This window comes from Mobula birostris, chromosome 23, assembly GCF_030028105.1.
Source record: "Mobula birostris isolate sMobBir1 chromosome 23, sMobBir1.hap1, whole genome shotgun sequence".
Classification (NCBI taxonomy): domain Eukaryota; kingdom Metazoa; phylum Chordata; class Chondrichthyes; order Myliobatiformes; family Myliobatidae; genus Mobula; species Mobula birostris.
This window is the reverse complement of record NC_092392.1, coordinates 46,759,703-46,787,693: the sequence shown is the minus strand read 5'-3', so window position 1 is coordinate 46,787,693 and position 27,991 is coordinate 46,759,703. Positions and strand designations below refer to the sequence as shown.

At 44.0% G+C, this 27,991-nt stretch overlaps 1 protein-coding gene across 2 annotated transcripts in view; it reads left to right on the top strand.

Annotated features, from left to right (window-relative positions):
• LOC140186937 (anoctamin-2-like) overlaps positions 1-27,991 on the top strand; it is a 150,226-nt gene that overhangs the window by 52,919 nt on the left and 69,316 nt on the right. For both annotated transcript variants that reach the window (XM_072241740.1, XM_072241741.1), the window contains 5 exons: positions 437-492; positions 5,509-5,550; positions 5,836-5,900; positions 13,529-13,663; positions 15,070-15,230. In XM_072241740.1, the coding sequence (XP_072097841.1) occupies positions 437-492; positions 5,509-5,550; positions 5,836-5,900; positions 13,529-13,663; positions 15,070-15,230 (459 nt within the window). The remainder of the gene's footprint in view (positions 1-436; positions 493-5,508; positions 5,551-5,835; positions 5,901-13,528; positions 13,664-15,069; positions 15,231-27,991) is intronic.

The following is a 27,991-nucleotide window of genomic DNA, read 5'->3' as shown; positions in this document are numbered from 1 at the left end:
CCAGCATTTTATGTGTGTTGCACAAGACTTCCAGCAGCTGCAGAATCTCTTGTGTTTATAATCCAACTCCACACTGTTTTTATACCAAAGTATCCAGCCTAAAAATTCTGTCGCAGCTAAAACGTTGAGTTAAAACTATGCTTTTGGGTTATTTGTGCTGCTCTTCCCAGCAGCCAAAACAGCGATATTGGTGGGGAGGCCTAGGTAGGTGCAAATCCTGGTGGTAGGTGCAGGAGAAGGATGGGGCTTGTGGTTAGGAGGCTATGGACCTGCTAGGGGGTGGGGACCATTGGGGGAAGGGCATTAGTGGGGAGCGTTGCTGTCATGACAGCATGATGCCAAAAAATGGCAATGTGAAGCTGTCTTTATCAGCTGGTTCATTTGTCATTACAAGGTGATGTGTGGTAGAAATTCATATTGTAAATTTGTTTTTCAGGTATAACAACTTTAATAGCAAACGGTGTCTATGAGTCAGCTTACCCTCTTCATGATGTAAGTCTGACACATGCTGTTTAATCTGTTTTCCTAAAGGGATCACTGCACAATAATACATTATTTGGTGGTGGAGTTTCTTGTTGCTGTTCAACACAGGAACAAACTGATCAGACAACAACTGAGTGACTTACCACGAGCATGTGCTGAAAGAGAGTGGGAAAGTGAATGGAGTTAAGGAGCAATGCTTAAAGCTGAAGGGTTTATTCTGACTTTGTGAGTGTAAGATAAACAGCAGAAGTCAGCTTTTTGCAACGTAACTCGTCTGATTTGCAGTTTTATTGAGTCCAGCGTTTTAAAGGTAACAACTTGAAGATAATGAAAGTCAGATACCTGAAAAAATAAGGTTGCTTAATTAGGGAAAAGAGAAGTTATATAGTAAACAAGCAGAGGCAGTAAATAATAACAATCATGTTCAGACTGTCATGAGTAATATTAATGCACGTTAAATGATATATTTAATATAAGTGTAGCACCCCTGTTAAGCCTCAGGCTCGCTCAAATCCTTTCATCTAGGGGGAGCAGCCTTTGGCCCCGCCAAACTGGGTAATCAGTTTGTGTAGATGCTGTGTGATGTACCCCACCCCACCCAAATAACAGACAATACACTGTATGCGATTAAATGATTACAATTTATAGATATTACTGGAACTATGTAATTAATAGAGATAGAATATAAAAGGAAAGTAAAAGGCGCCAGACTTACCAAAGTTCAACCACTTCATGCACAACAGTTGGAGCTCAATTAACAGAGTCTTCTTTCCACCATTCGATCCCCTCTGATCACCTCGACCCGCTGCCTGGAACCAACCACGGTGGTCGGCCAGATGCTCCACACGAATCTGTCTTCGTCTCCTCTCCTCGCTGAAGTCCCTGGGCCTCGGACTTCTGTTCGGGGTCCGTCCCATCGGCCAGCTTACAGCATCGCGGCTTCTCTCTCTGTCCCCATCGTGCCTTCTGCCCCAAAGCCCACGCAACACAATAGCTTACAGACGAACAAGAAAGAATAACATCTATCCCAATTGGTTAACAAATGAATACAGTTCTGTTTATAACCCAAACAAGCTGCTAGAGAGAGAACGTTCTCAGCAGTTAACATAACAAAGAAGCCATTTTGATTAGCCTACACAGTAACATAAAAGTCGAAACCCCCTTACACTCTCCCCCCACCAAAAAAAGTCATGTCCTCATGACTTCTAAATAACTCGCCACCCGTTCCTGCCGACACAAAAACCCAATCCAGGTACAAACAATCACATGGTTCCACGGGCGCTACATAGGCCAACCTATCCAGGAGTTTCCTAATCCTCCAAGACCTCCGTACCCCCTCACCCAAACCCTTAAGGCTCGAACACTACTGGGGGTACCTCGGGTTTGCTTGTCAACTCCTCTCTCAATCTCTCACTCATGCCTCCACTGCATTTCGGAGCCCCTTTTCCCGTGTCCGGGGCCCCACTTCTTTTCCTTCAGGGTCCTGCTGTAGCCCAGGCCACCGACACCTAGCCCTCCCCACTACACCTGACTCAGTAGGAGAAGGGCCAAAAGTCTCTTCCTCAATCACGGGGAAGTTAGCAAAAGGCAGCATGTAACACACATCCCGCACATCATCCTTCGAAGCCGTATTCTTCCTCATTCCCTCGATCGGTAGCTGCTGTTTGATTTTCTCCAAACTGAAGCACTTAGCCTGGGCTGCCTCTGCAGCCTCTTCAGCCTCCTGCAGTCGAGACGTCAGCTTCTTCTCTGACTCCTCCAACTCCCGCCCCAGTCTCAACAGTTCTGACTCACACTTCGTGTCCATCTCCATCGGGGATGCAATTACACCACCAGCTTCTTCCAATCTGTTCTGGATCAATTTCTTGAGTTTCTGCTGATCCTTTCGAAGGTTGGTCATTGTTTCGCCTCTCTGGATTAATTCATCAGTACATGACCGCAGTTGTGGCTTGGAATTCCGTTTCTCCGTCTCCACTTTGACAAGCATAAACTCCAATTCTTCACTGGTTGTCCTGGGCTCTGGCACTCGCCTCACATCATCGTCCCCCAGGGCGAATCCAAACCCTAGGCGATCATCCACATACGCCAAAACTCCAAACACCTCCACATCCCCCATGGTCTTCCTCATGCCCCATGAGAAGGTTGCAGGGGCTCCAGATATGCCCTGTGGCATCTTTTCAGATCGGAAGAATCCTAGGGAACCTATATTGGCCATCTTCTCCTTGTCGGTCTCACTCATGGGGATCTGGCAACATCCACTCCTCAGATCCAGCACATTAAACCACGTCGCACCATTCAGACAGACCATAGCGTCTTTGGCCCTCAGGGCCGTATTCTGGTCAATGACAGTGCGCCTGTTCAGAGTCCTATAATCCACACACATGTTGCCTACGTCTTCCACGGCTACAGGGTCCAGTCGCCGTGACCTCTCTCTCACCGAGGTGTCTTCAGTGGTCAACTCCCCTCCCTCGTGGTATTTCGGAGCATCTACTAAGTGGGCCTCACCCTCAGATGCTTCCCCCAGGCCGTACCACAATCGGGTCTCATTTAAATTTGGTACCGCCCGAAGGCTGCTACACACGTCCTCACAAGCAGCTCAGAACACTGGGTGCACAGACAATGCCCCCATGAACTCCAGTTTCACTGACCAATAATCATCTTCTGGATAATCACTGGCACTGGTACCCCAAATCTCCAGTGGTCTTAATGTTGTCAAGGGTAAATGCTTCAGACACTGGTTGTAAAATGAACTGCACAACAACTTGACATGCGCCCCGGTATCGAGGATGGCTTTAGCATAGCTTCCATCGATCTGTAACTATACACGGGGGTGTGGTCCTGCTAAGCCTTCAAGAATAGGGTCTTTTCCTTTCAAAAGTTCCTTGGTACATTGCTGGGAATGTGCTCCCCCCAGAGACCCCAAGATGTTCCCCCCTGGGCCTCCACTAAGTTTCCTGATTCCCCTCTGATCAGCTGAACAACTGAAGGAGGGGCTTATCCCCTGAAATGATCCCACTGGCACTGCAAACAATTTAGCTGCCCTCCGAGCCAGAGAAGATACACTGAAAGCTTTTCCCCAATCTCCTGACACAGGTACGGAAAGCCCCTCAGGCGCTGCATTTTACTTTCAGTTGAACCAAAGCATTTTCCCCCGCTTTCAGATAACTGGCAGCTGTCACTACGGGGTAATTGAACCTGACAGTTCTAACACCATCAACAGCCCACCTACTCAAACTTTCAGCCAATCCCTGTCGCTCTCCCTCAACCGAGTACTGCCACTCATCTAACAACTGAGGGATCCACTCCGCCCACGTCTCGTATGCCTCCGCCTCTTTAGGGGTGGACAATATCCCAAAAGCCAGGCGGAGCCTGCCATAACTGGAACATTTATTCGCAGACAGTACCTCCAAATCAGACCACTCTTTCCTCTCCCTCCTAAAAGTATGGACAGCCCATGATCCCACCTCACCTGGAGCACCAATTGACATTGGCGGTTCCACCACCAACTCATCAGTGCTAGTCTGGACTCAAAAAAAGACCCCACCCAATACGCATGCAGTAATAACCAGCAATCCCACAGAGACATAGCAGCACTGATTTAAACAGGGCAATCACACAGCACACCACTGAATCCAATAGTCATAGTCATAGTCATAGTCATACTTTATTGATCCCGGGGAAATTGGTTTTCATTACAGTTGCACCATAAATAAATAATAGTAATAAAACCATAAATAGTTAAATAGTAATATGTAAATTATGCCAGGAAATAAGTCCAGGGCCAGCCTATTGGCTCAGGGTGTCTGACCCTCCAAGGGAGGAGTTGTAAAGTTTGATGGCCACAAGCAGGAATGACTTCCTATGACGCTCTGTGTTGCATCTCGGTGGAATGAGTCTCTGGCTGAATGTACTCCTGTGCCCAACCAATACATTATGTTGTGGATGGGAGAGACATTGCCCAAGATGGCATGAAACTTGGACAGCAACCTCTTTTCAATCTTGGACAAAGCCCCCAAATGTAGCCCCCTGGTAAGCCTCAGGCTCGCTAAACTCGCTTTTGTCTCGGGGAAGCAGCCTTTGGCCCCACCAAACTGGGTAATCGGGTTTGTGTGGATGCTGTGTGATGTACCCCACCCCGCCAAATAACAGACAATACATCATATGCGATTAAATAATTACAATTTATAGATATTACTGGAACTATGTAATTAATAGAGATAAAATATAAAAGGAGAGTAAAAGATGCCAAACTTATCAAAGTTCAACCACTTCGTGCACAACAGTTGGAGCTCAGGAAACGGGGTCCTCTTTCTACCATTCGATCCCCTCTGACCACCTCGACCCGCCGCCTGGGACCAACCACTGTGGTCGACCAGACACTCTGCATGAGTCTGTCTTCGTCTCCTCTCCTCGCCGAAGACCCTGGGCCTCAGATTCCATCCCATCGGCCAGCTTACAGCATCGTGTCTCCTCCCTCTGTCCCCATCGCGCCTTCTGCCCCAAAGCCCGCGCAACACAATAGCTTACAGACACACAAGAGAGAATAACATCTATCCCAATTGGTGAGCAAATGAATACAACTCTCTTTATAACCCAAACAAGCTGCTAGAGGGAGAACTTCCTCAGCAGTTAACATAACAAAGAGGCCATTTTGATTAGCCTATGCAGTAACATAAAAGAAGAAACCCCTTACATAAGTCTGTGGAACTCACTGCCAATCATGGAACTTGCTACCCCAGGTGGTATGGGACAAAGAATATGTAAGATTTTAAGAGGGGGCTAGATAATTGTATGCAGAGCCGGGTTCCAACCTGGGGTCCTTGGACTCCTTAGTTAATGGTAGAGGGTCCATGGCATAAAAAAAGATTAGGAACCGCAGATGTTGAAGAAAGGGTTACTCTAATAAGATTCAATGAAAAAATGAAGGAGGAGAATGTATGGAACTCTAAAACTAGCGTGGACTTAATTGGTAAAAAGGCCTTTGCACTATTCTGTATAATTCCATGTAATATTTGTTTTATAAAGGGTGATTATGACAGACCTGACCCAGAAGAGAATGAGCGCAGGGTAAGAGAGTCATCTATAATATTCCTTACTAATACTAGCTCTTGCACTTTACAGGTTAGAATAGAAACAGGTGGAAATGTATTGATAATAGTTACGCTGATCAATTTTTATGTAACTACTAAGTGTGCTGGCTATTGCATGTTCAATACAGTGGGCAGCACAAATCTAAATACCATTAACTTTATTTTACTTCATAGGTTTGTGTTGTTAGCTTGATGTAACACAATATTTGTTAAAATAATAAGATGCCTTCCAAAGTATTAATACTGTCTTTTGACATTACAGCTGCTGTACCAAGAGTGGGCACAATATGGAGCATTTTATAAATACCAGCCAATTGATCTCATAAGGTAATTTCTGACATGTTCTTTTCAGATTCCTGAAATATAGATTTTTCTTAACTGTAATAATCATCTCAGACAATCCTTAGGATTGTAGATAACTTCCTCTCTAGTTTTGAGGATTCAGCAGTGACTTATGAAGCCAATGAGGGAATCACAGAATGGAAGTCAGATGGCTGACAGTGGGGGACGGGTGAGCAGTCTGTGATATGGTCTGTACCTTTCACCACTCACACAGGCGGTCTTTGTGCTGCCACTTCATGGATTAGAAGCTTTCCATACCATCTTGAACGTAGGTCCTTCACTGAGCAGTTCTCTCCAGTGGGATTGTGGTGTTGTAATTCTTCCAGGAGCTTTGAGCACACCCTTAATTTTTTTCTTTCGCTTACTTGGACATCCCTTCCTTTGAATGAGCTTGTTATATAATAGCTCGCTTAGAAATCTGGTTCCTATCGTATAAAAGATGCAGCCTACTAAAAATGGCCAAAGTGGTAACTACAGCCACAGTAGTAGGAATTTTAGCCCAGAGAAGGTGCTGCCAATGATTTATTTATCCTTTCTGTAAATGTAAATGATTTTAAGGTATTTTCCAGTGACTTGTGCTGCCCGCTGTGGCATTTAGTAACGTATAGGTGGGTAGCCAAAGGACAATTAGTTTTATGCCAGATCTGAGGTCTTGATCTTAGAAATATGTAATTGTGCACCTTTAGTCCCTCTTGTTAACACTGACTGTCACCTCGGTCTACGTTAATCCCATTTGTCAGCATTAACCCCGTATCTCTCTGCACCTTTCCTTTCCAAGTACCTACCTTTTTAAAAATTTTAATTGAATCTGCCTCCACCACTTCCTCTAGTAGCTTGTTCCAAGGATTCATTGCCCTCTGTGTGGAAAACCTCAGATCTCCTCAGAATTTTCCCTTCTCATCTTAAGCAATGCCGTCTAGTTCTAGACTCTTCTAGTAGAAATTTCTTTTACTATCTATTCTATCCATGTCCCTCATAAATTTATTGGTGCTGGCATCCGTTAGTCTTGCCAGTGCCTGGAAAGTCTCGCTTCAGTCTGTGTTAGAGCAGCGTCTGTTGTGGCTGTAGAGGCCCACACGGGAGTGACAGTCTCGGCTGCAGCGACTGCACTTGAAGGCGCTGTCCTCCAGTGTTGTCTTGGTGCTGTTTTTCCGATGAGTGCGCTTTTCTTCAGCAGCAAGCCTCAGCTTCTGTTCTCCTCTTTTTAGACCTCTGCGTAGTTCCAGCCTCCAGTGACAGCGATCGCTTGCGATGTCCTCCTACCTCTCGACGTTCATGTTCAGTGACTTCATGTCTCTCTTGCAGACATCTTTGAAATGAAGATGGGGCCACCCTTGTGCACTCTTGCCGGAGGCCAGTTCCCCATACAGCAGGTCTTTTGGGATCCTCCCGTCTGACATGCAGTGTACGTGGCCCAGCCAGCAGAGATGGTGTTGTTGGAGCAGGGTGAAGAGGCTGGGTGTCTGGGCGCGGGCCAGGACCTCATTGTTAGTGACTCGGTCAGTCCACGTGATGTCCAGGATGCGTCTCGGGCTGCGAACATGGAAGGTGTTCAGACGCCGCTCTTGTCTGTAGTAGAGGCTCCAGGTCTCGCTACCGTAAAGCGGTGTGCAGGACACAGGCCCTGTAGACTGCAACCTTGGTGTGCGTCGTCAGCTTTCTGTTCTCCCAGGCTCTCTTTGTCAGCCTGGCAAATGTTGAGGCTGCTCGTCCGATCCTTCTGTTGATCTCAGGGTCCCGGGAGATACTGTCCGTGATGGTGGAGCCAAGGTATGTAAACTCATGAACTACCTCCAGCTCGTAGTTGTTGATGGTAATGGCGGGGGGTGCTCAGTGCTTTGGCCCAACATGTCGGTTTTCTTCAGGCTGATGGTCAAGCTGAAGTCCTGGCAGGCTCTTGAGAAGCTGTCCATGAGGCATTGCAGTTGCTCTTCAGAGTGTGTTGCCAGTGCGGCTTCGTCTGCAAACAACATGTCCCTGATGAGTACTTCACGAACCTTGGTTTTTGCCCTCAGTCGGGACAGACTGAACAGTCCCCCATCTGATCTGGTCTGGAGGTAGACACCATCAGTTGGTGTTCCAAAGGCGTGCTTCAGCATGACTGCGAAGAAGATGCCAAACAGGGTGGGGGCAGGAACACAGCCCTGCTTCACACCACTGTGGATGTCGAAGGCCTCCGAAGAAGAGCTGTCAAACTGAATGACACCCTTCATGTCTGTGTAGAATGACTGAACTATCCTGACAAGCTTCGGGGGACAACCAATCCTGGTGAGGATTTTGAACAGGCCGTCTCTGCTCACAAGGTCGAAGGCCTTCGTAAGGTCAATGAAAGCGACGTAGAGTGGTTGTCTTTGCTCTCTGCATTTCTCTTGTAGCTGTCGAAGGGAGAAGATCATGTCAATTGTGGAGCGTTCTGACCTGAAACCGCACTAAGACTTGGGATATACCCTTTCAGCTGTTTTCTGCAGTCTCTTCAGGACCACACGGGCAAAGATCTTCCCAACGATGCTCAGCAAGGGGATTCCCCTGTAGTTGTTACAGTTGCTTCTGTCCTCTTTGTTCTTATATAGGGTGACAATGTTGCAGTCTCTCATGTCTTGCGGCATTGCTCCCTCTATCTAGCACTGGCACAGTAGCTCATGCAGGTGGTTTAGCTGGTCGCCCTTTGCCCATTTGATGGCCTCTGGTGGAATGCCATCCAATCCTGGTGCCTTCCCAGTGCACCAGACTTTGCCGTGAAGAACTCGCTGCTCAAGATGGTAGAGCCTAGCAAGAAAGGGAGGAGCAGATATTCTCACTTCGACTCCACACATCCAACGGGCCTGTCAACCTTGTCAGCGTCTATGCCCCAACCCTCTACTCTACACAAGACACAAAGGACGAGTTCTACGATTGGCTCTCAATGATGATACAGGAGATCCCAAGTCAGGAACAGTTGCTGCTACTTGGCGACTTCAACGCCAGAGTGGGTGCCAACCACGACTCCTGGCCAAGCTGCCTGGGGCGGTATGGGATTGGCAGCATGAATGACAACGGGCAACGACTGCTCGAGCTTTGCATGCTCCACGAATTGTGTCACCAACACCAACTTCCAGACCAAAGCTCAGCACAAAAGTGTCTTGGTGGCATCCCCACTCCAAACACTGGCACCAGCTAGACCTGATAATCACAAGACGCCTTCACCTGAGAAACGTGCTCACGACTCGCTCTTTTCAGAGTGTCGACTGCGACACGGATCACTCTCTGGTTTGCTGCAAGATCAGACTTCGGCTGAAGAAGATGCACTGCGCCAAGCCTCCAGGCAAGCAGCGCATCGATGCCAGTAAGACACAACACCCAGACAAAGCTGCGGAGTTCATCAAGTCACTGGAGGATGCTCTCCTTGCAGACCCACCAGAAGGGGATGCTCAGCAGAGATGGGATTCTCTCAGGGACACTATCCACAGCACTGCACTGAAGGCCTTTGGGAAGAAACAGGGCTAGACACAGGACTGGTTTGAAGCGAGCTCAGGTAAGCTCACCGTTGTCATCGAGGTAAATCGTGTTGCACTACTAGAGCACAAACGCCACCCCACCCAGGCAACATTGCAAGCGCTAAGGATAGCAAGAAGCAAGGCCCAGGAAACAGCCAGACACTGTGCAAATGAATACTGGCTACAACTATGCGAAAGCATTCAGTCAGCATTTGACACAGGAAACATCCGTGGAGTGTACGGGGGGGATCAAGAAAGCCATCGGGCCAACCCAGAGCAAGACAGCACCATTGAAAACCACAACAGCCGAGACCATCAATGACAAAGGTAAGCAGATGGAGAGATGGGTGTAACATTACTCTGAACTCTCCTCCAGAGAAAACAGCATCTCGGACAGCGCGCTAGACGCCCTGGTATGCCTGCCTGTCATGGAGGAACTGGATGCATTGCTGACTGCCGAAGAGCTGAGCAAAGCCATCGACAGCCTACTCATAAATTTAAAAACCTCAAACCAGCCTGCTATATTCCAGTGAGAATCCCAGCTTCTTCAAATACCCCTTTCATTAATTGACCAAAGGCTCTGTTCGCTCATTGAAGGTAGTGGTGAGCTTCAACATTAATGTTTGCCCTTGCTGAGAGAAGTCTCCCAAGATATTTTTTTTTCAGGGTCTGTGAACTTTTATTATCACTGGATTGGTCATTAGGCCTGGCCTTTCTCAATCTCACCAAGCAGTTTCTTTCATCAATCAGATGATGGAACCTCCTCCTCAAATTCATCTGTTTATGGAAATTCATCTCTATCTTACCCTTGCAAGCAAGAATATGCAAACCATGGTACTAACCAATAGATCTACAACAGATTCATTGTCAGTGAATGCCAATGTCAATGAACATTGCCTCTTTGCCCCAGAAAATTTCTCTATCTTCCTTGCCATGGCATTATATTTTACCTCCACTGAACTTCTCTGAAGATTCAAGCTACTCTTCAACAGCGGACTGAAAAGCTTGAGCATGTAGATATTAAGAAAGAGGATGTGCTGGAGCTTTGGAAAGCATCAAATTGGATAACTCACTGGGACCGGATTAGATGTATCCCAATCTACTATGGGAGGCTAGGGAGGAGATTGCTGAGCCTCTGGTGTTGACCTTTGCATCATCAATGGGGATGGAAATGGTTTCAGAGTATTGGAAGGTTGTGGACGTTGTTCCATTATTCAAGAAAGGGAGTAGAGATAGCCCAAGAAATTATAGACCAGTGAGTCTTACTTAAGTTAATGGAGAAGATCCTGAGAGGCAGGATTTATGAACATTTAGAGAGGTATAATATGATTGGGAATAGTCAGCATGGCTTTGTCAAAGGCAGGTTGTGCCTTACGAGCCTGATTGAATTTTTTGAGGCTGTGACTAAACACATTGATGAAGGTAGAGAAGTAGATGTAGTGCATATGGATTTCAGCAAGGCATTTGACAAGGCACCCCATGCAAGGCATGAGATCCAAGGGGACATTGCTTTGTGGATACAGAACTAGCTTGCCCACAGAAGGCAAAGAATGGTTGTAGATGGGTCATATTCTGCATGGAGGTCAGTCACCAGTGGAGTGCCTCAGGGATCTGTTCTGGGACCCCTACTCTTCATAATTTTTATAAATGACCTGGCTGAGGAAGTGGAGGGATGGGTTAGTAAATCTGATGATAACACAAAGGTTGGAAGTGTTGTGGATAGTGTGGAGGGCTGTCAGAATTTACAACAGGACATTGAGAGGATGCAAGACTGGGCTGAGAAGTGGGTAGATGTAGTTCAACCCAGATAAATGTGAGGTGGTTCATTTTGGTAGGTCAAATATGATGATAGAATATTGTATTAATGGTAAGACTCTTGGCAGTGTGAAGAATCAGAGGGATATTGGGTTCCGAGTCCATAAGACACTCAAAGCTGCTGCGCAGGTTGACTCTGTGGTTAAGAAAGCATACAGTGCATTGGCCTTCATCAATCATGGGATTGGGTTTAGGAGCTGAGAGGTAATGTTGCAGCTATATAGGACCCTGGTCAGACCCCACTTGGAGTACTGTGCTCAGTTCTGATCGCCTCACTACAGGAAGGATGTGGAAACCATAGAAAGGGTGCAGAGGAGATTTACAAGGATGCTGCCTGGATCGGGGAGCATGCTTTATGAGAATAGGTTGAGTGAACTCAGCCTTTTCTCCTTGGAGCAACGGAGGATGAGAGGTGACCTGATAGAGGTGCATTAGATGATGAGAGGCATTGATTTTGTGGATAGTCAGAGGCTTTTTCCCAGGGCTGAAATGGCTAGCACGAGAGGGCACAGTTTTAAGGTGCTTGGAAGTAGGTACAGAGGAGATGTCAGGGGTAAGTTTTTTACACAGGGAGTGGTGAGTGCATGGAATGGGCTGCCGGCGGTGTTGGAGGAGGCGGAGATGATAGGGTCTTTTAAGAGACTCCTGGATAGGTACATGGAGCACAGAAAAATAGAGGGCTATGGGTAACCCTAGGTAATTTCTAAGGTAAAGACATGTTCGGCACAGCTTTGTGGGCTAAAGGGCCTGTATTGTGCTGTAGGTTTTCTATGTTTCTATGCTCTATGTTTCTAAAAAGAAGCTCTTTAAACAAGAGCAACTACGCTCCAGAATCAAGGTTACCTAAACCTCGAGAGAGGAGTTGCATTTGTGGGTGCTCAGAAGCTCAATTCAAAGCAACCACTGATTCTTTCACTGAAGCAAAGAAAGGATTGGCCTTTCCTTCAACATCTACAGTTCATTTGTCCTCTATCAACCTGCCCTTGCTTCTGTACTATCAATAATGTTCTGTGCTAAAGCATCATGCACCAAATCATTGGTGGAGTGGAAAACAAAATTCTTCACTGAAGAATCATTGGTGTAAATCTTGTAAGTAGATACACTCACTGAATTTATATGGTGGGAGAATAAATCTAGAACGCTGTCATGGAGGTTCAAGTGCTGGTTTTTGATTATATAAACTTCTGTCTAATAAAACTAAAAACCTAAAGAGTATGACCAAAGAATGAAATGTTCTTATCTGGATTCCTGATGCATATAACAATTCCTTAAAGATCTTCACATAAAATTATAAGCCATTCTGTGTATAATGCTACTCCTCTCTGGAATATTTGAATTTATAATTATCAAGTGCTTTAGTTTAAAAACAGCATTATGATTTGTGAGTATGCTGGAGGAACTCAGCAGGCCACTACTACTATTACGTCAACTCAGGCCCAGGGGGCCAGCGTCGGGCACTATGATGGACTCTCCACTTCTCCTTCTCCCTCATCAGTGTGTTCAGTTCATCTACATTAGCTGCGCCGCTGTCTTCTAGGAGCGTGTTGACCATAGTCTTGGGTGGGCTCCCACGGTTCATCCTCCCGTGCTTGGGCTCCAATATGATGACTAGGCTGGCAGGTAGCTCGGGGTGGCGTAAACAGTGCCCTGCTAGTTGCAGTCTTCTTGCCTCGATTTTAGTGGAGAGCATCGGTAGATCATCACAGAACTCGAGGTTCATCATGTGCTGATGAACCTCACGTCAAGAGCCATCCAGAGCATTCGTGTATAGCAACCATCCAGAGACTTTTGCATCGTCTTGGTGAGTGTCCACATCTCGCATCCGTACGTGAGAATGGACTCTGTGACTCAGCAGGTCAGGAAGGGAATAAACAGTCAACATTTCAGGCTGAGACCCTTCATCAGTCCTGATGGCAGGTCTTGGTCTGAATTGTCAACTGTTTATCCTTTCCATAGATGCTGCCTGACCTGCTGAGTTCCTCCAGCATCATGTGTGTGTTACTCTGGATTTCCAACATCTGCAGAATCTCCTGCGATTATGATTTGTGACATGTTTAAGGATTATAAGATTGACATTTCTATTATGTATTTCAGTGAACCATTTAAAACCCAATAATCTCCCTGTGATTTTTTTGTTGGATTCATGTGCTCAGTGAGGGGCCAAACTCAGACAGATTATGTTAGGGAGAGCGCTACATCCAAAACTGATTTTTCCATGTGTGGTCTCTTTGAGCAAGGTCGCTTGCTGAAATCAGGGAAAATCTGGAATATTGTGTCCTACTTTCTAGTAATTTAACTTCTAATCATTTATCACATCTTTTATAGGAAGTACTTTGGTGAGAAGATTGGCCTGTATTTTGCATGGTTGGGACTATACACAAAAATGCTGATGCCAGCATCACTGGTTGGGATCATCGTATTTTTTTATGGTTGTATTACTATAGGCAATGATATACCAAGGTAAGATTTTACTGTAAACAAAAAGAGAGAAATTTGTTAATACCTTATCATTTATTGAGGAGAAATAAGAGCATTTAATCCTATTAATATTATTGAATTGTCTCGTTCTAGCAGAATTATACAATCATATATTATACAATCACAGTTGTATAATATTGTTCCATTTAAAGTGCTGTTGAACCACCAGTTAGTGTTGGCTCTTGGTAGGTTCACCCACAACAAACAGGTCAAAGGTCAGAGGCCAGACTAAGAGTGGTCCACTGGACCTTCGGGTTCAGGGTTCAGCTCAGGGCTGACAACCCTGACTGGTCAAAAAAAAAACTTTTACGGAAGGAGCAATGAAGAATCCTTCTACATCTTTGTGTGATGGTATTCCTGAGTCTCCACCCAGGACTTGCATGACTGACAGTAAACCGAGAGGGAGCTATTGACACAGTAAAGGAAGCTCTGAATGCCGCCAGAGTTGGAGGACATTCATTGCTGCCCTAAACGCCAGTGGTGTAATGGGCAAAAGAAGAAGATTATCAATTGAGTGATTTGTAATACCCATCAAAACTATTGGCACATGGAACGATAGGAGACTGATGATAGAAAAATAAGCCATTCAGCCCTGAGGTCTATACAACTGTTAATGCTCCTCACAGGTTTGTTCCTACCATACTTTACCTTACATTATCAGTATGCACTGTACTCATCATGCTTCACCCTCAAAACATCCATTTACCTCAATAACCTCAACTGATAAAAGTTCCACACTTTGAATACAGATTATGGTTGAAACTTCCTTGTGACCAGTGATAACAAGCAGCAGTTTAGACTGATTATGCAGCCTGGAAATTGTTCTGTTCTGTGGCCATTTCTCTTTCTTCCCTTAGACGGCTGAAAGGACAAGGAACCATGCATATTTGCAGGCTGAAGTACATTATACTCAGCATCGAAAGCACTTGTTCAGGCCAGTTTCAGTTACAATGGAAATGGGGGAAATGTTGACATTTTAAGTACAGAAACATTCAATTCCTCATTTAATTCAGCCTGATTTCTGTGAGATGTGCACATGGAATGACTTCATTCACCAGCCTCCATTCTAATCACAGTGTCAATGGCGACATTAACTTAATTTATTGAGCATCCCCAGTGCAGTCCAGAGCTAAAGTGAGACTACATTCAGGCAAGTCTCGTACTTTCCCTTGGCCCTTTGGCTTCCCCCATCACACCCACTACTCCTGAGACCTCAGTTAAGAGGATGAGAATTCCTGGGGGTTCATAATGGGAATAAAAAAGGAAGGAGATTTTTAAAGACTCTTCCCATTTTGAAAATTTGCATCACAGATAACTGACTTAAATGGAAATAAGATTGTGTTGGCTAAGTTCAGATTCTCAATGTCCTTTGGTTTTCTTTGTTTCAGTATGGAGATGTGTAATGAGCAGAATAACTTCACCATGTGCCCACTCTGTGACAAGTCCTGTGACTACTGGCATCTCAGCACAGCGTGTGCCACAGCCCGTGCCAGCCATTTGTTTGATAATCCTGCTACTGTCTTTTTTTCTATCTTTATGGTCCTCTGGGGTAAGAATTATCTGCTGTTCAGCTTTTAGTTAAATAATAATTATATAGCAGGTGGTACTGATTCTTGCCTGGTAGTTTTCAGCCTTTGGATACTGCAAGTGCATATTGGCTAGTTGTCAGCTTCTCCAGAACCTCTTGAGCAGATTGAGCATGTGGTTCCCTATACAATACATGCAAAGTACTGGAGGAACTCATCAGGTCAGGCAGCATCAATAGAGGGAAAGGAATAGTTGATGTTTCAGGCTGCAACTGTTCATCAGGAGTTTGGCTTCAAGTGTCCTGACAAAGGGTCTCAGTCTGTTATGTCAACGGTTCACTTCCCTCCATAGGTACGAGCTCGACCTGCTGAATTCCTCCAAAAATTTGTGTGTGCTGCTGCTCCAGGTTTCCAGCATCTGCAGTCTCTCTTGTGGATTTCTATACTGTTTTACAAGCTGCATAACAGCTTGTGTAGGCATCAAGAGGGCAAAGGTGCACACATTCAAAAGATTAAGGAACACCTGTCTGATAATGATCCCTGGCATATGTGGCAGGGCATCAAGGGCATTATTGACTATGCAAGGAAAAGCAGCGTTGTGTAGATATTTAGCCACTTTTATTCAAAGAAATTAATTATTGACTGAAAGCATGAATAGGTGGTACTACAGTTTAAAATCTTTGTTCTCAGCTGCATATCTCACCCAGTGTGCCAGACTAATGTCATTACCATCCTAAGGAGACAGCATGGATTAAATTAAAGAACATGGGTAATCACACTGCTGGTAATGTGCTGCAGACTTCCAGGCAATCCAAGGGAGAGGAAAGAATAAATGTGTAGGTATTATTTCTAAAAATCAAGTGTTCTAGGGCAGAGAATTCAATAGCCTAATATTAACACTGCAGAAAGCATTGAGGGCACAGAATTCTTAAGCTTTATTCTGAGCTTTTTTTTAGCTGATGGAGAGCAAATCAGGTAGGAGTCAGGATTAGGGATGTGGTTGGTGCAAGGGAACAGATGGTGGTAGGAATTCTTGATTTGGTTCAGGGAATGAAGGTGGCCCGGATAAAGGAGTGTCTCTGGGAGAGCATTTTGGTGGTGGTGGCCATAATTATTTTAGAATTAGCATAGTTATGGAAAAAGGCAAAGGTAAAATAGGAGTGAGAGTCTTAAATTATGATAAGGCCAGTTTTACTGGGAGGAGAGTTAACAAAAGAGAATTGAAAGTACCTACTTCAAAGTAAATAAGCGTCAGAACAATAGGAGGCTTTTAACAACATTCAAGGGGTTCTGGGTAAATGTGTTCTGGAAATAAAAAAGAGTTGGGACTAATCTTTTTTGTATTGGATTGATCTCGAGTCAAAAATGTTCTTTTAAGTTTTGGAAGAATCAGAAGTTATTTCTTTTTGAAGTGTATTGTTTTGCGAGAGCTTCTTAAGCTGGAAGCTATGAGAGAGAATGTTTCCTTCGGTAGATGAGTTTGAATGTTGAAGCACTGTTTCAAGATAAGACTAAGATGTGAAGGGATATTTTCTTGAAGTGTGTTAATCTTTAATGAAGAAATGTGTGTATACCAAGTTCATGAGGACATAGGAGCAGTAGTAGGACATTTAGGGCCATTGACTTTGCTCTGCCATTCAATCTTGTCTGATTTATTTTCCCTCTCAACCCATTCCCTTTCCTTCCCTCTGTAGCCTTTGTCACCCTTACTAATCAAGAACCTGTTAAACTCTGCATTAAACATAGTCATGCCTTGCCCTCCTCAGTCTCTGTGGCAATGAATTCAACAGATTCACCTCTTGCTGGCTAAGGAAATCCCTCCTCATCTCTATTCTAAAGGGACATCCTTTTCTGAGGCTGTGCCCTGTGCTCCTAGACTCGCCCACTTTTGGAAATACCCTAGGCCAGCGTTTCCCAGCTTGGGGTCATGGACCCCTCAGTTAACGGTAAGGATCCATGGCATAAAAAAATGTTGGGAACCCTTGCTCAAAGCCTTTCAATATTTGATAGATTTTAATACGATCTCCCCTCATTCTTCTAAATTCCAGTGAGTACGAGCCCAGAGCCGTCAGATGCTCCTCATATGTTAACCTTGTCAGTCCCAGGATCATTCTCATTCACCTTCCCTGGACCCTCTCCAATGCCAGCACATCTTGTCTTAGATATAAAGCCCAAAAATTCTCACAATACTCCAAGTCATAAAATATACCGGAGAATCAGTGAGACTTTGTCTAAACTAAGGTGAGATCCAGCAGTTTTGGATTTGGCAAGTTAAAACCAACAATTTATTCTATAAGATTCAAGATAATTTCCTGAACACAAGTGTTGTAGAGAGCTGTCGAATTGTCGCTGACTCATGTAGTTGTCCATAGTTGTTTTGGTGGTAAGATACAGAAATAGATTGCATTGCCAGCCCTTTCTTCCATGCATATACGGCTGCTGCCCAGATTAGGATCCAGCTGGGATTCCAACCAGACTGGGATTCGAACACAGGACCATCTGCCTGGAAGTCCAGTGCTGAACCCGCTACATTACCGGCCGGCCCAAGGAAAGGGATCAAAATCATTGTTACTTTGGATCAGATGCAGCACATAGAACATAATAATAATAAAACCCACAATAAATACAAAGTTCCAGAAAACAGCCAGTAACATCTGACCCACCCTGCTCATGGCTGTCAGGGATGAGGTGACATAGCATCCACACCAGGATCACCAGACTCAAAAACAGTTACTCTCCCCAAGCCGTAAGACTGATCAATACCTCCACCCACTAAATCCACCACTATTGTATTATTTCCTGTCAGTCACCTTCTGTACAGGCTAGCATCAATTTATGGGCACACAATCTATGTGTCTGTAGAATGGCGTCAGTGTGGATGTGCAAGGTCCAGCTCTCCTCAGCCTCCTCAGAAAGCGGAGTCATTGGGCAGTTTTCTTGACTGTGTAAGATGTGTTCTGAGATCATGAGAGGTTGTGTGTAATGACTATTCCCCAGAGTTTGAAACTGCTTGCAACGTAAAGGGAGGCGTGTGTGGTGTGAGGTCTCCTGAAGTTGATATTCATTTTCTTTATCTTGTTGACTTTAAGGAAGAGGTTATTTGCTTGGCACTGGGCCTTGAGCTCTTTTACCTCCTCTCTGTAGGCTGTCTCACCGTTGTTCCAGTGTCGTGTCATTGGCAAACGTTATTGCTTGGGTGTTTGGTCCTGCAGTCATGTGTGAGCAGTGTACAGCAAGAGGCTCAGCACATAGCCCTGGGGGATGTCCTTGTTGAGGATGATGGGGAGGAAGTAGTGGCTGTGTATGCTGACTAGTTAAGGTCTATTGATTAGGAAGTGCATTTGCACGGAGGTGTATTTAGAGCGAGGAGTAGGAGTTTGTTCACCAAGGAATGTGGGATAGTCGATTTTTTTTGGGTTTTTTTTGCATTCATTAGTCTCATGAGACCATGGATTTTGTGCCTTGGAAAGTTTCCAGGGCGCAGGCCTGGGCAAGGTTGTCTGTAAGACTAGCAGTTGCCCATGCTGCAAGTCTCCCCTCTCCATACCACCGATGTTGTCCAAGGGAAGGGCATTGGGAACCATACAGCTTAGCACCGGTGTCGTCGCAGAGCAATGTGTGATTAAGTGCCTTGCTCAAGGACACACACATTGCCTCAGCAAAGGCTCTAACTAGCGACCTTCAAATCACTAGATGAACGCCTTAACCATTTGGCCACTTAACAGTGTTGACCTGAAATCCAGAAACAGCATTCTGACAAAGCATCCTTGTTTCCTAGGTGTGTCAGGGCCGGGTACATGACAGATCTGTCATAGAATGGTTCTGTCGGTAAGCATGTTGGTGAGTCTCCAATATGGCAGGAATGGAGTTTTTGATAGGTGCAATTATCAGTCGTTCAAAGCACTTTATGATGATTGGCGTCAATGCTAACTGGCATTAGTCATTTGGCTCTGAAAGTGTAGCATTCTTTGGTATAGGGATGATGTGGCTGATTTGTAGCACATTGAGGATAGCAAACTGGATGAGTGAAGAACTGTGAAGATGTCAGTGAGCTGGTGTGCATACTCCCTGAGCACTTAGCCTGTGATGTTGTCTGGCCTGACTGCGTTATGGTGATTGCCTGCAGAGTCCATCTCGCTGTCTACAGACAGTGGCTGCTCACTTAGGAGAGGGGTAGCTTTTGTGACCGGCATGACGTTGGATTCCTCAAAGCGTGCAAAAACGTTACTTAGAGTATCAGGGATGGAAGTGTCACTGGTATAATCAACGCTGTTTTTCCTTGCGTAGTCAATAATGCTCTCAATGCCCAGCCACATATGCCAGGAATCGTTATCAGACAGATGTTCCTTAACTTTTTGAATGCATGCACCTTTGTCCTCTTGATGCCTAAGATGAAGTTTCACCTGGGTGCTCTGAGAGCTGTTCTGTCACCGCACATGAAGGCAGTATCCTGGGCATTCAGAAGAGACTGTACGGGTGCTTGTTTTGTAAAGAGCTGGTGATACTGTAAAGCTCTCCCAGTGTGCCCTTGGTATTCGTGCTCAGCCAGCTGGATTTAGACAGCAGTGATGAACACAACAGTAAATTCCCTGAGTAGATAATGTGGCCAGCACTTAATGGTAAGATGCCTAATTTCCCCAGAAGAGTGACTGCTAACTACAGCTGAGCTTGTGCACCATCTCCTTTGAACTTCCCTGACAGGGAGTTTCTGTCTGCGTGCAACAGAGTCATCTCATTGAGTTGAAACGCTGTGTTGTGCATGTTATTGTTTAGCCACATTTCAGTAAAACCAAAATGCAGCAGTTTCTCATCTCTTTCTGTATGGTTATTCTCTGTCTCATTAAGTTCATTTTATCATCTAGTGAATGGACGTTGGCCAGGAAAAGTGATGGTACCAACTGTTTGGTTAGTTAGTTGTCAGCTGAGCTAGAGCCCCAGCACTCTTGTCATATTTCTGCTTCCTCTCACACCGTCTACGACAGTCACTTCCTCAGCTGAGCCACTTAGGCAGGTCGCTGTCGCTAGGTCTGGTGTCTGTACACTCCCTCGTCTGTTAGCCCCGCTATTAACTCTACTGCAGGAGAATTAAATGTCATTTTGTCTAAGAGTTCAGTGACGCTATATTCACAGAACTTTGGATGACTGAAACCCTGACCAGAAACTTTGAAACAATATCTAAGAATTTAAGGCTAACAACATTATTGGGAGCCAGAGTAGCCACTGCAACTCTGTGCGGCACCATCTTTTATCTTTATAACAGGACAGAGTCAGGCCTGAGCGCCTTCTCCTCCTTTCTTGCATTCTTGTGTTCATTCATGGAATAATCTTAGTCATCCTCATGTTCTAGTCCAAATGAAGGGAAGTTCAGGTGAACCTTACAATGACCGGACAAAATGCTTGGCTAATGATAGTCTACATGGCAAAGTTGAAACCACTTCGAGGGTAAACCGCTTGCACAGTGGTCCATGCTCAGCTGTTTGTTTGTTTGTTCGCATCTTGTACTTGTGGATAAGGAATCCATATTTCAGAACAGATAAGTATCCTTTATTGATTGATGTTATACACGAAAATAAACAACCAGAGGAAACATTTCAGTGGAATTTTCATATTAGACATCCCATTGAGTTGGTCACACCACTGTTTGAAAGCAAGTGGCTTGCAATCTTCCTCAGATGGATCTCTTCTGAAAGCAAAATGTTCTGCTTTATATTTAGGATTTGATTGGACAGCTGATGAACTCATTGCCAGATGTGCGGCTATTCCAGTTTGTCTAATGAGGGGAGTTTTTTATAAAGTGTACTTAAAAGCAATCTGTCTTGTAATAGTACTATTGCCTGCTTCTGAGAAGGAGACACTGCTTCATCTGGGCTCATAGCCTGTGGGGACCACTGTCACTCCAGGCCATTTATATACTCTGTGGCCACTTCATTACGTACACCTGTACATCTGCTTGTAAACGCAAATATCTAATCATCCGATCATGTGGCAGCAACTCAACGCATAAAAGTATGCAAACTTTTTCAAGAGGGTCAGTTCATAATTAAAAATTGTGCAACAAAGTTGGGATAAGAAAAGAAAGGACAGCTTTTACATAAAATTTCGATGGGGGATGGTGGGAACTCAACTTGGAGATGAGTATAAAAAGAGGGAAGAGGTTATACATATACATTTATGTATTAGACATTCTAGTTTGAATAGTTCCTTGTTCAGAATTAATATGCATGATACGGGCATTTGTACAGCGCTTGTCAGGAAATGATGAGCATATATTGTTTAAATGCCATTCCTATGAGATGTAAAGGAAACATCTAATAGATCTTTGGACAGACACAGTTTAACATGAAAAGTTTGTTAGGATATCTCTGCCATCGTGATGTATATCACAATGATGTGTGTTTGACTTTCTGAAAAGCTTTAGACTCTTTGATATTGTTTGAATTTATTTTGGGGAGGCGAATTTAATGGGTATACTTCCTGTCTCTTTTCTCTACACTACACCTCAGTAGGTGGCAGTAATGCACCTTACGTTGATCTGCTAACCACTATTAAACTTTACAAGAAGAAAAAAAGGGGTTATTTGTTGTTCAGACCAAACATCAGAATGGGGAAGAAATACAATCTAAATGATTTTGACTGTGAAGTGATTGTTGGTGCCAGACAGGGTGGTTTCAGTATCTCAGAAACTGCTGATCTCCTGGGATTTTCATGCATAACAGTCTCTAGAGTTTACAGAGATTGGTGTGAGAAACAGAAAAAAAACATCCAGTGAGCAGCAGTTGTTTGAGTGAAAACTTCTTGTTTATGATAGAGGTCACAGGAGAATAGCCAGACCGGTTCAAGCTGACAGGAAGGTGACAGTTAAAAACACATAACACACATTTAAAAAGTGGTATGCAGAAGAGCATCGAACCGCGAATTGGAATGACTATAGAAGCAGAAGACCACTAGTCCTGTTTTAAGACTGCAGTTGGTTAATGAAGGTTTAAAAGCCTGAAAGTAGTCCTGTGAACACTGCTTATAGTCCGGAAGTAAATGACAAAAAAATCACTTGTTAAAAATTATTGATTAATTATTTAAAACTTGGAATAAATATACAGCAACATCATTTTTTCTTCACAATGAATATATCATAAATTCAGAGTTAAAGCATAAGTATCATTTTCTGAAATGATGCAGCAGAGTTTCCAGTTTCCAGGGAGACCAATATCCTGGCGGGGAGGTTTGCTGAGGCTACTGGGGAGAATTTAAACTAGAATTGTTGGGGTGTGGGAACCCAACTGAAGAGACTGGAGAAGAGGAGGTTGGCTCACAAATAGAGAAAGCTTCTAGACAGTGCAAGAGGGAGGATAGGCGGGTGATAGAGAAGGGACGTGCTCAGACCATGGGTTTGAGATGAGTCTATTTTAACACAAGGAGTTTTGTGAACAAAGCGAATGAGCTTAGACCGTGGATCGGTACTTGGAGATATGATGTGGTGGCCATTACAGAGACTTGGATGGCTCAGGGACAGAATGGTTACTTCAAGTGCGGGATTTAGATGTTTCAGAAAAGACAGGGAGGGAGGCAAAAGAGTTGGGGGCATGGCACTGTTGATCAGAGATAGTGTCACGGCTGCAGGAAAGGTGGACGCCATGGAGGGATTGTCTACGGAGCCTCTGTGGGTGGAGGTTAGAAACAGGATGGGGTCAATAACTTTACTGAGTGTTTTTTAGAGGCCACCCAATAGTATCAGGGATACCAAGGAGCAGATAGGGAAATAGATCCTGGAAATGTGTGATAATAACGGAGTTGTCGTGATGGGAGATTTTAATTTCCCAATTATCGATTGGCATCTCCCTAGAGCAAGGGGTTTAGATGGGGTGGAGTTTGTTAGCAGTGTTCAGGAAGGTTTCTTGACACAATATGTAGATAAGCCTATAAGAGGAGAGGCTGTACTTGATTTGGTATTGGGAAATGAACCTGGTCAGGTGTCAGATCTCGTCAGTGGGAGAGCATTTTGGAGATAGTGGTCATAATTCTATCTCCTTTACCATAGCATTGGAGAGAGATAGGAACAGACAAGTTAGAAAAGTGTTTAATTGGAGTAAGGGGAATTATGAGGCTATCAGGCAGGAAATTGGAGGCTTAAATTAGAAACAGACATTCTCAGAGAAAAGTATGGAAGAAATGTGGCAAATATTCAGGGGATATTTGTGTGGAGTTTTGCATAGGTATGTTCCAATGAGACAGGGAAGTTATGGTAGGGTACAGGAACCGTGGTGAACAAAGGCTGTAATAAATCTAGTCAAGAATGAAAGAAAAGCTTACAAAAGGTTCAGAGAGCTAGTTAATGTTAGAGATCTAGAAGATTATAAGGCTAATAGGAAGGAGCTTAAGGAGGAAATTAGGAGAGCCAGAAGGGGCCATGAGAAGGCCTTGGCGGGCAGGATTAAGGAAAACCCCAAGGCATTCTACAAGTATGTGAAGAGCAAGACATGAAAAAATAGGACCTATGAAGTGTAACAATGGGAAAGTGTGTATAGAACTGGAGGAAATAGCAGAGGTACTTAATGAATACTTCAGTATTCACTATAGAAAAGGATATTGGTGATTGTAGGGATGACTTGCAGCTTACTGAAAAGCTTGAGCATGTAGATATTAAGAAAGAGGATGTGCTGGAGATTTTGGAAAGCATCAAGTTGGATAAGTCACCAGATGACATGTAACCTAGGCTACTGTGGGAGGTGAGGGAGGAGATTGCTAAGCCTCTGGCGATGATCCTTGCATCACCAATGGGAACAGGAGAGGTTTCAGAGGATTGGAGCGTTGCGGATGTTGTTCCTTTATCCAAGAAAGGGAGTAGAGATAGCCCAGGAAATTATAGACCAGTGAGTCTTACTTAAGTTGATGGAAAAGATCCTGAGATGCAGGATTTATGAACATTTGGAGAGGTATAATATGATTAGGAGTAGTCAGCATGGCTTTGTCAAGGGCAGGTCATGCCTTACGAGACTGATTGAATTTTTTTGAGGATGGGACTAAATACATTGGTGAAGGTAGAGCAGTAGATGTAGCCTATATGGATTTCAGCAAAGCATTTGATAAGGTACCCCATGCAAGGCTTATTGAGAAAGTAAGGAGGCATGGGATCCAAGGGGACATTGGTTTGTGGATCCAGAACTGGCTTGCCCACAGGTGGCAATGAGTGGTTGTAGACGAGTCATATTCTGCATGGAGGTCAGTCACCAGTGGAGTGCCTCAGGGATCTGTCCTGGGACTCTTACTCTTTCTGATTTTTATAAATGACCTGGACAAGGAAGTAGAGGGATGGGTTAGTAAGTTTGCTGATGACACAAAGGTTGGAGGTGTTGTGGATAGTGTGGAGGGCTGTCAGAGGTTACAGCGGGACATTGATTGGATGCAAATCTGGGCTGAGAATTGACAGATGGAGTTCAACTCAAGTTAAGTGTGAAGTGGTTCATTTTGGTAGGTCAAATATGATGTCAGAATATAGTATTAATGGTAAGACTCTTGGCAGCGTGGAGGATCAGAGGAATCTTGGGGTCTGAGTCATAGGACACTCAGAGCAGCTGCGCAGGTTGACTCTGTGGTTAAGAAGGTGTATGGTAGGTCTTCATCAATCGTGGAATTGAATTTAGGAGCCGAGAGGTAATGTTGCAGCTATATAGGACCCTGGTCAGACCCCACTTGGAGTACTGTGCTCAGTTCTGGTCACCTCACTGCAGGAAGGATGTGGAAGCCATAGAAAGGGTGCAGGGGAGATTTTCAAGGATGTTGCCTGGATTGGGGAGCATGCCTTATGAGAATAGGTTGAGTGAACTCGACCTTTTCTCCTTGGAGCGACGGAGGATGAGAGGTGACCTGATAGAGGTGTATAAGGTGATGAGAGACATCAATCGTGTGGATAGTCAGAGGCTTTTTCCCAGGGCTGAAATGATTGCCACAAGAGGACACAGGTTTAAGGTGCAAGGAAGTAGGTACAGAGGAGATATCAGGGGTAAGTTTTTTACTCAGAGAGTGGTGAGTGTGTGGAATGGACTGCTGGCAATGGTAGTGGAGGTGGATATGATAGGGTCTTTTAAGAGACTCTTAGAAAGGTACATGGATCTTAGTAAAATAGAGGGCTATAGGTAAGCCTAGTAATTTCTAAGGTAGGGACATGTTTGGCACAATTATGTGGGCTGAAGGGCCTATATTGTGCTGTAGGTTTTCTATGTTTCTATAAAGTTTAGCAATTACGAGCCCACCATTGATACTTCCAAAGAGTTCATCAGTTAAGGTAACTAACATGCTAACAAATTAATATAGAGTAAAAATATAAGAAGAAACATCATGAGTAGGAAATTCAGCTTGTGTTTACTCTGCCACTCAATATAATTATTGGTTATTTTTTTCTCTCAACATCACCTCCATCCACCTATCTCTCGATTCTCAATATCGAATTATCTGTCATGCTTGGGATATTGAAAACAAGAAGGTGTGGGATTAATGTGAGAAGAAGGTGTTTTAATGGGAATTTGAAGGGAAAGTTATTTTTAACACAGTGGTTGACACCTGGAACTTGCTGTAAGAGGAGGCTGTGAAATCATATATAATTGTGTGCAATTCTGGATGTCAAGACTTTGAAAAGGATGTACAGTAGGATGCCACTTGAATTACAGCATATGAGCTTTAAGGAGAGCTTGAGCAAATGTGAGTTGTTTTCTCTGGAGTGTCGGAGGCTAGAGGAGACCTGATAGAAGTTTCTAAGATTATAAACGCATAGGCGGTGTAGACAGCCAGTATATTTTTCCCAGGGGAGAAATGTAAGTACTAGAAGACACACATTTAAGGTAAAAAAAGGGAAAGTTTAAAGGAGGTGGATACACCACATTTTTTTTGTACACGGAGAGTGGAGGGTGCCTGGTACGGGCTGCCAGGAGTCATGGTGGAAGCAGATGTAATAGTGTCATTTAAGAAGCTGCTAAATACACATATGAACATTTAGGGAACAGAGGGATATGGATTATGTGCATACAGAAGAGAATTATTTTAATTTGACGTTCTGTCTGGCGAAGACATCACGTTCCTCTGCTGTGCTCCCTTATGTTCTTCTAGGCTAGGGGTTCCCAACCCAGCATCCATGGTCCCCTTGCTTAATGGTATTAGTCCATGGCATAAAAAAGATTGGTATCCCTGTTCTAGGCTTAAGAGGCATTTAGACAGGCTTTTAAATTGGCAAAATATAAAATGATACAGACCTAATGCATATAAATAGGATTAGTGTGGATGGGCAAAATAGTTCATGGGCTGAGGGCCTGTTTTCTGTGCTCTACAACTCTATGATTCTATCCAGATTATGTTCAATGATTGAGGCTCTACAACCTCTTGGATGTAAAATTCCAAAGATTCACCACCACCTGGGTGAAAAGTTCTTCTAATCTCTGATTTGAATGACTTACTTTGAGATTGTGCCCTGCTTTCATTCATGTTATCCATGAGAAATATCAGATACACCTCTGACAAGTCAACAATATTGTGCTCTTCAGTGAGATCAACTCTCACTCTGCTAAGCTCAAGAATGCCTAGGCCTAGTCTACTTAATTTCTCCTCATAGGCAAACAATTCACCTTGGGTTGTAAAGCCTAGTGGCTTTGATCATATCTTCATTTTCTGGCCTGCTATGTTACTAAAAAATATAAGCTGACTATATTGTCGTGGGGTAGCAGGGAATTTAGGGCCAAAGTGGACTGGGTGACCGACTGTGTAGTCCTTATTCGATCAGATTGAAGGATTGTAAAACTAATAGCACAAGCACTGAGAAAGGAGGTGTAAACTGGAGTGATTGAACTCTGCATTCAGTCTAGCCCAAAAGGAGAATTATTATAGGGGAAAGCTTGGAATAATGAAGAGAATAATGCGACAATGGGAAATTTAAAAAAAACATTAATCTTATTTTACTTGTATTGTAAACCTGTGCCAAAATATGTAAGTAAAATTTCATGGCTTTAGCCAGGTCAGTTATTCTATCATAATCATGTTATTTTCAGTTTATATCAAGTGATTACAATTCTTCTCAGAGATGGCAAGATGATTCTGTTAGGAAAAGTATTCTGTACCAGAGGTTCAATTTTTCAGGTCATAGCTGGCTAGTGGTGTAGTGGCAGCTGTACCAGACTTCACGGTGAGTGAAGCCATGGGAGAACTTGGTTACATTACAATCATCTGCCATGGCATTCTGAAAAGTAATCTCAGCTCGACCTAGATTTTCTACCCATGGAACATTTGGCAGAATAGGACTTTGGGTCTGGAAATTTGGAGGATTTTAGCCATTCTCCATGAAGCAGGAATGCATCAGCCCTACCACTGTGAAATACCGTTAATTAATTCATCTCGTCCTCATCTTGCTGTCAGTCAGGTCCTGATCTGCAGCATTCCCAATTTTCCAAATATTGATATAAATCTCGGTGTGTGCAGATCCGCTTTCTTGACTCACATAAAGAGAAAGGTTTCGAGGAAAAACCTTCATTTTATGAACAATCTCATCCTCTCCTGACTATATATTGAAATAAATATAACCAAACTCTGCTTAAAGAAATAATGACATTTGGTTAATAGTTTCAGAAATCCAAGGATATTAGGCAGTGGCTAGCAGTTGAATACCTATATGTTTCTAATACATAACAATCCCCTGTAAGTAATTGTTTTATATATTAAAACCTTAAGGAGGATTGAACTATAGCATCACATTTTTATTTAGGTTAATTTACCATGAATTAAGAGAGTTTGATTAATAGCCAGGCTT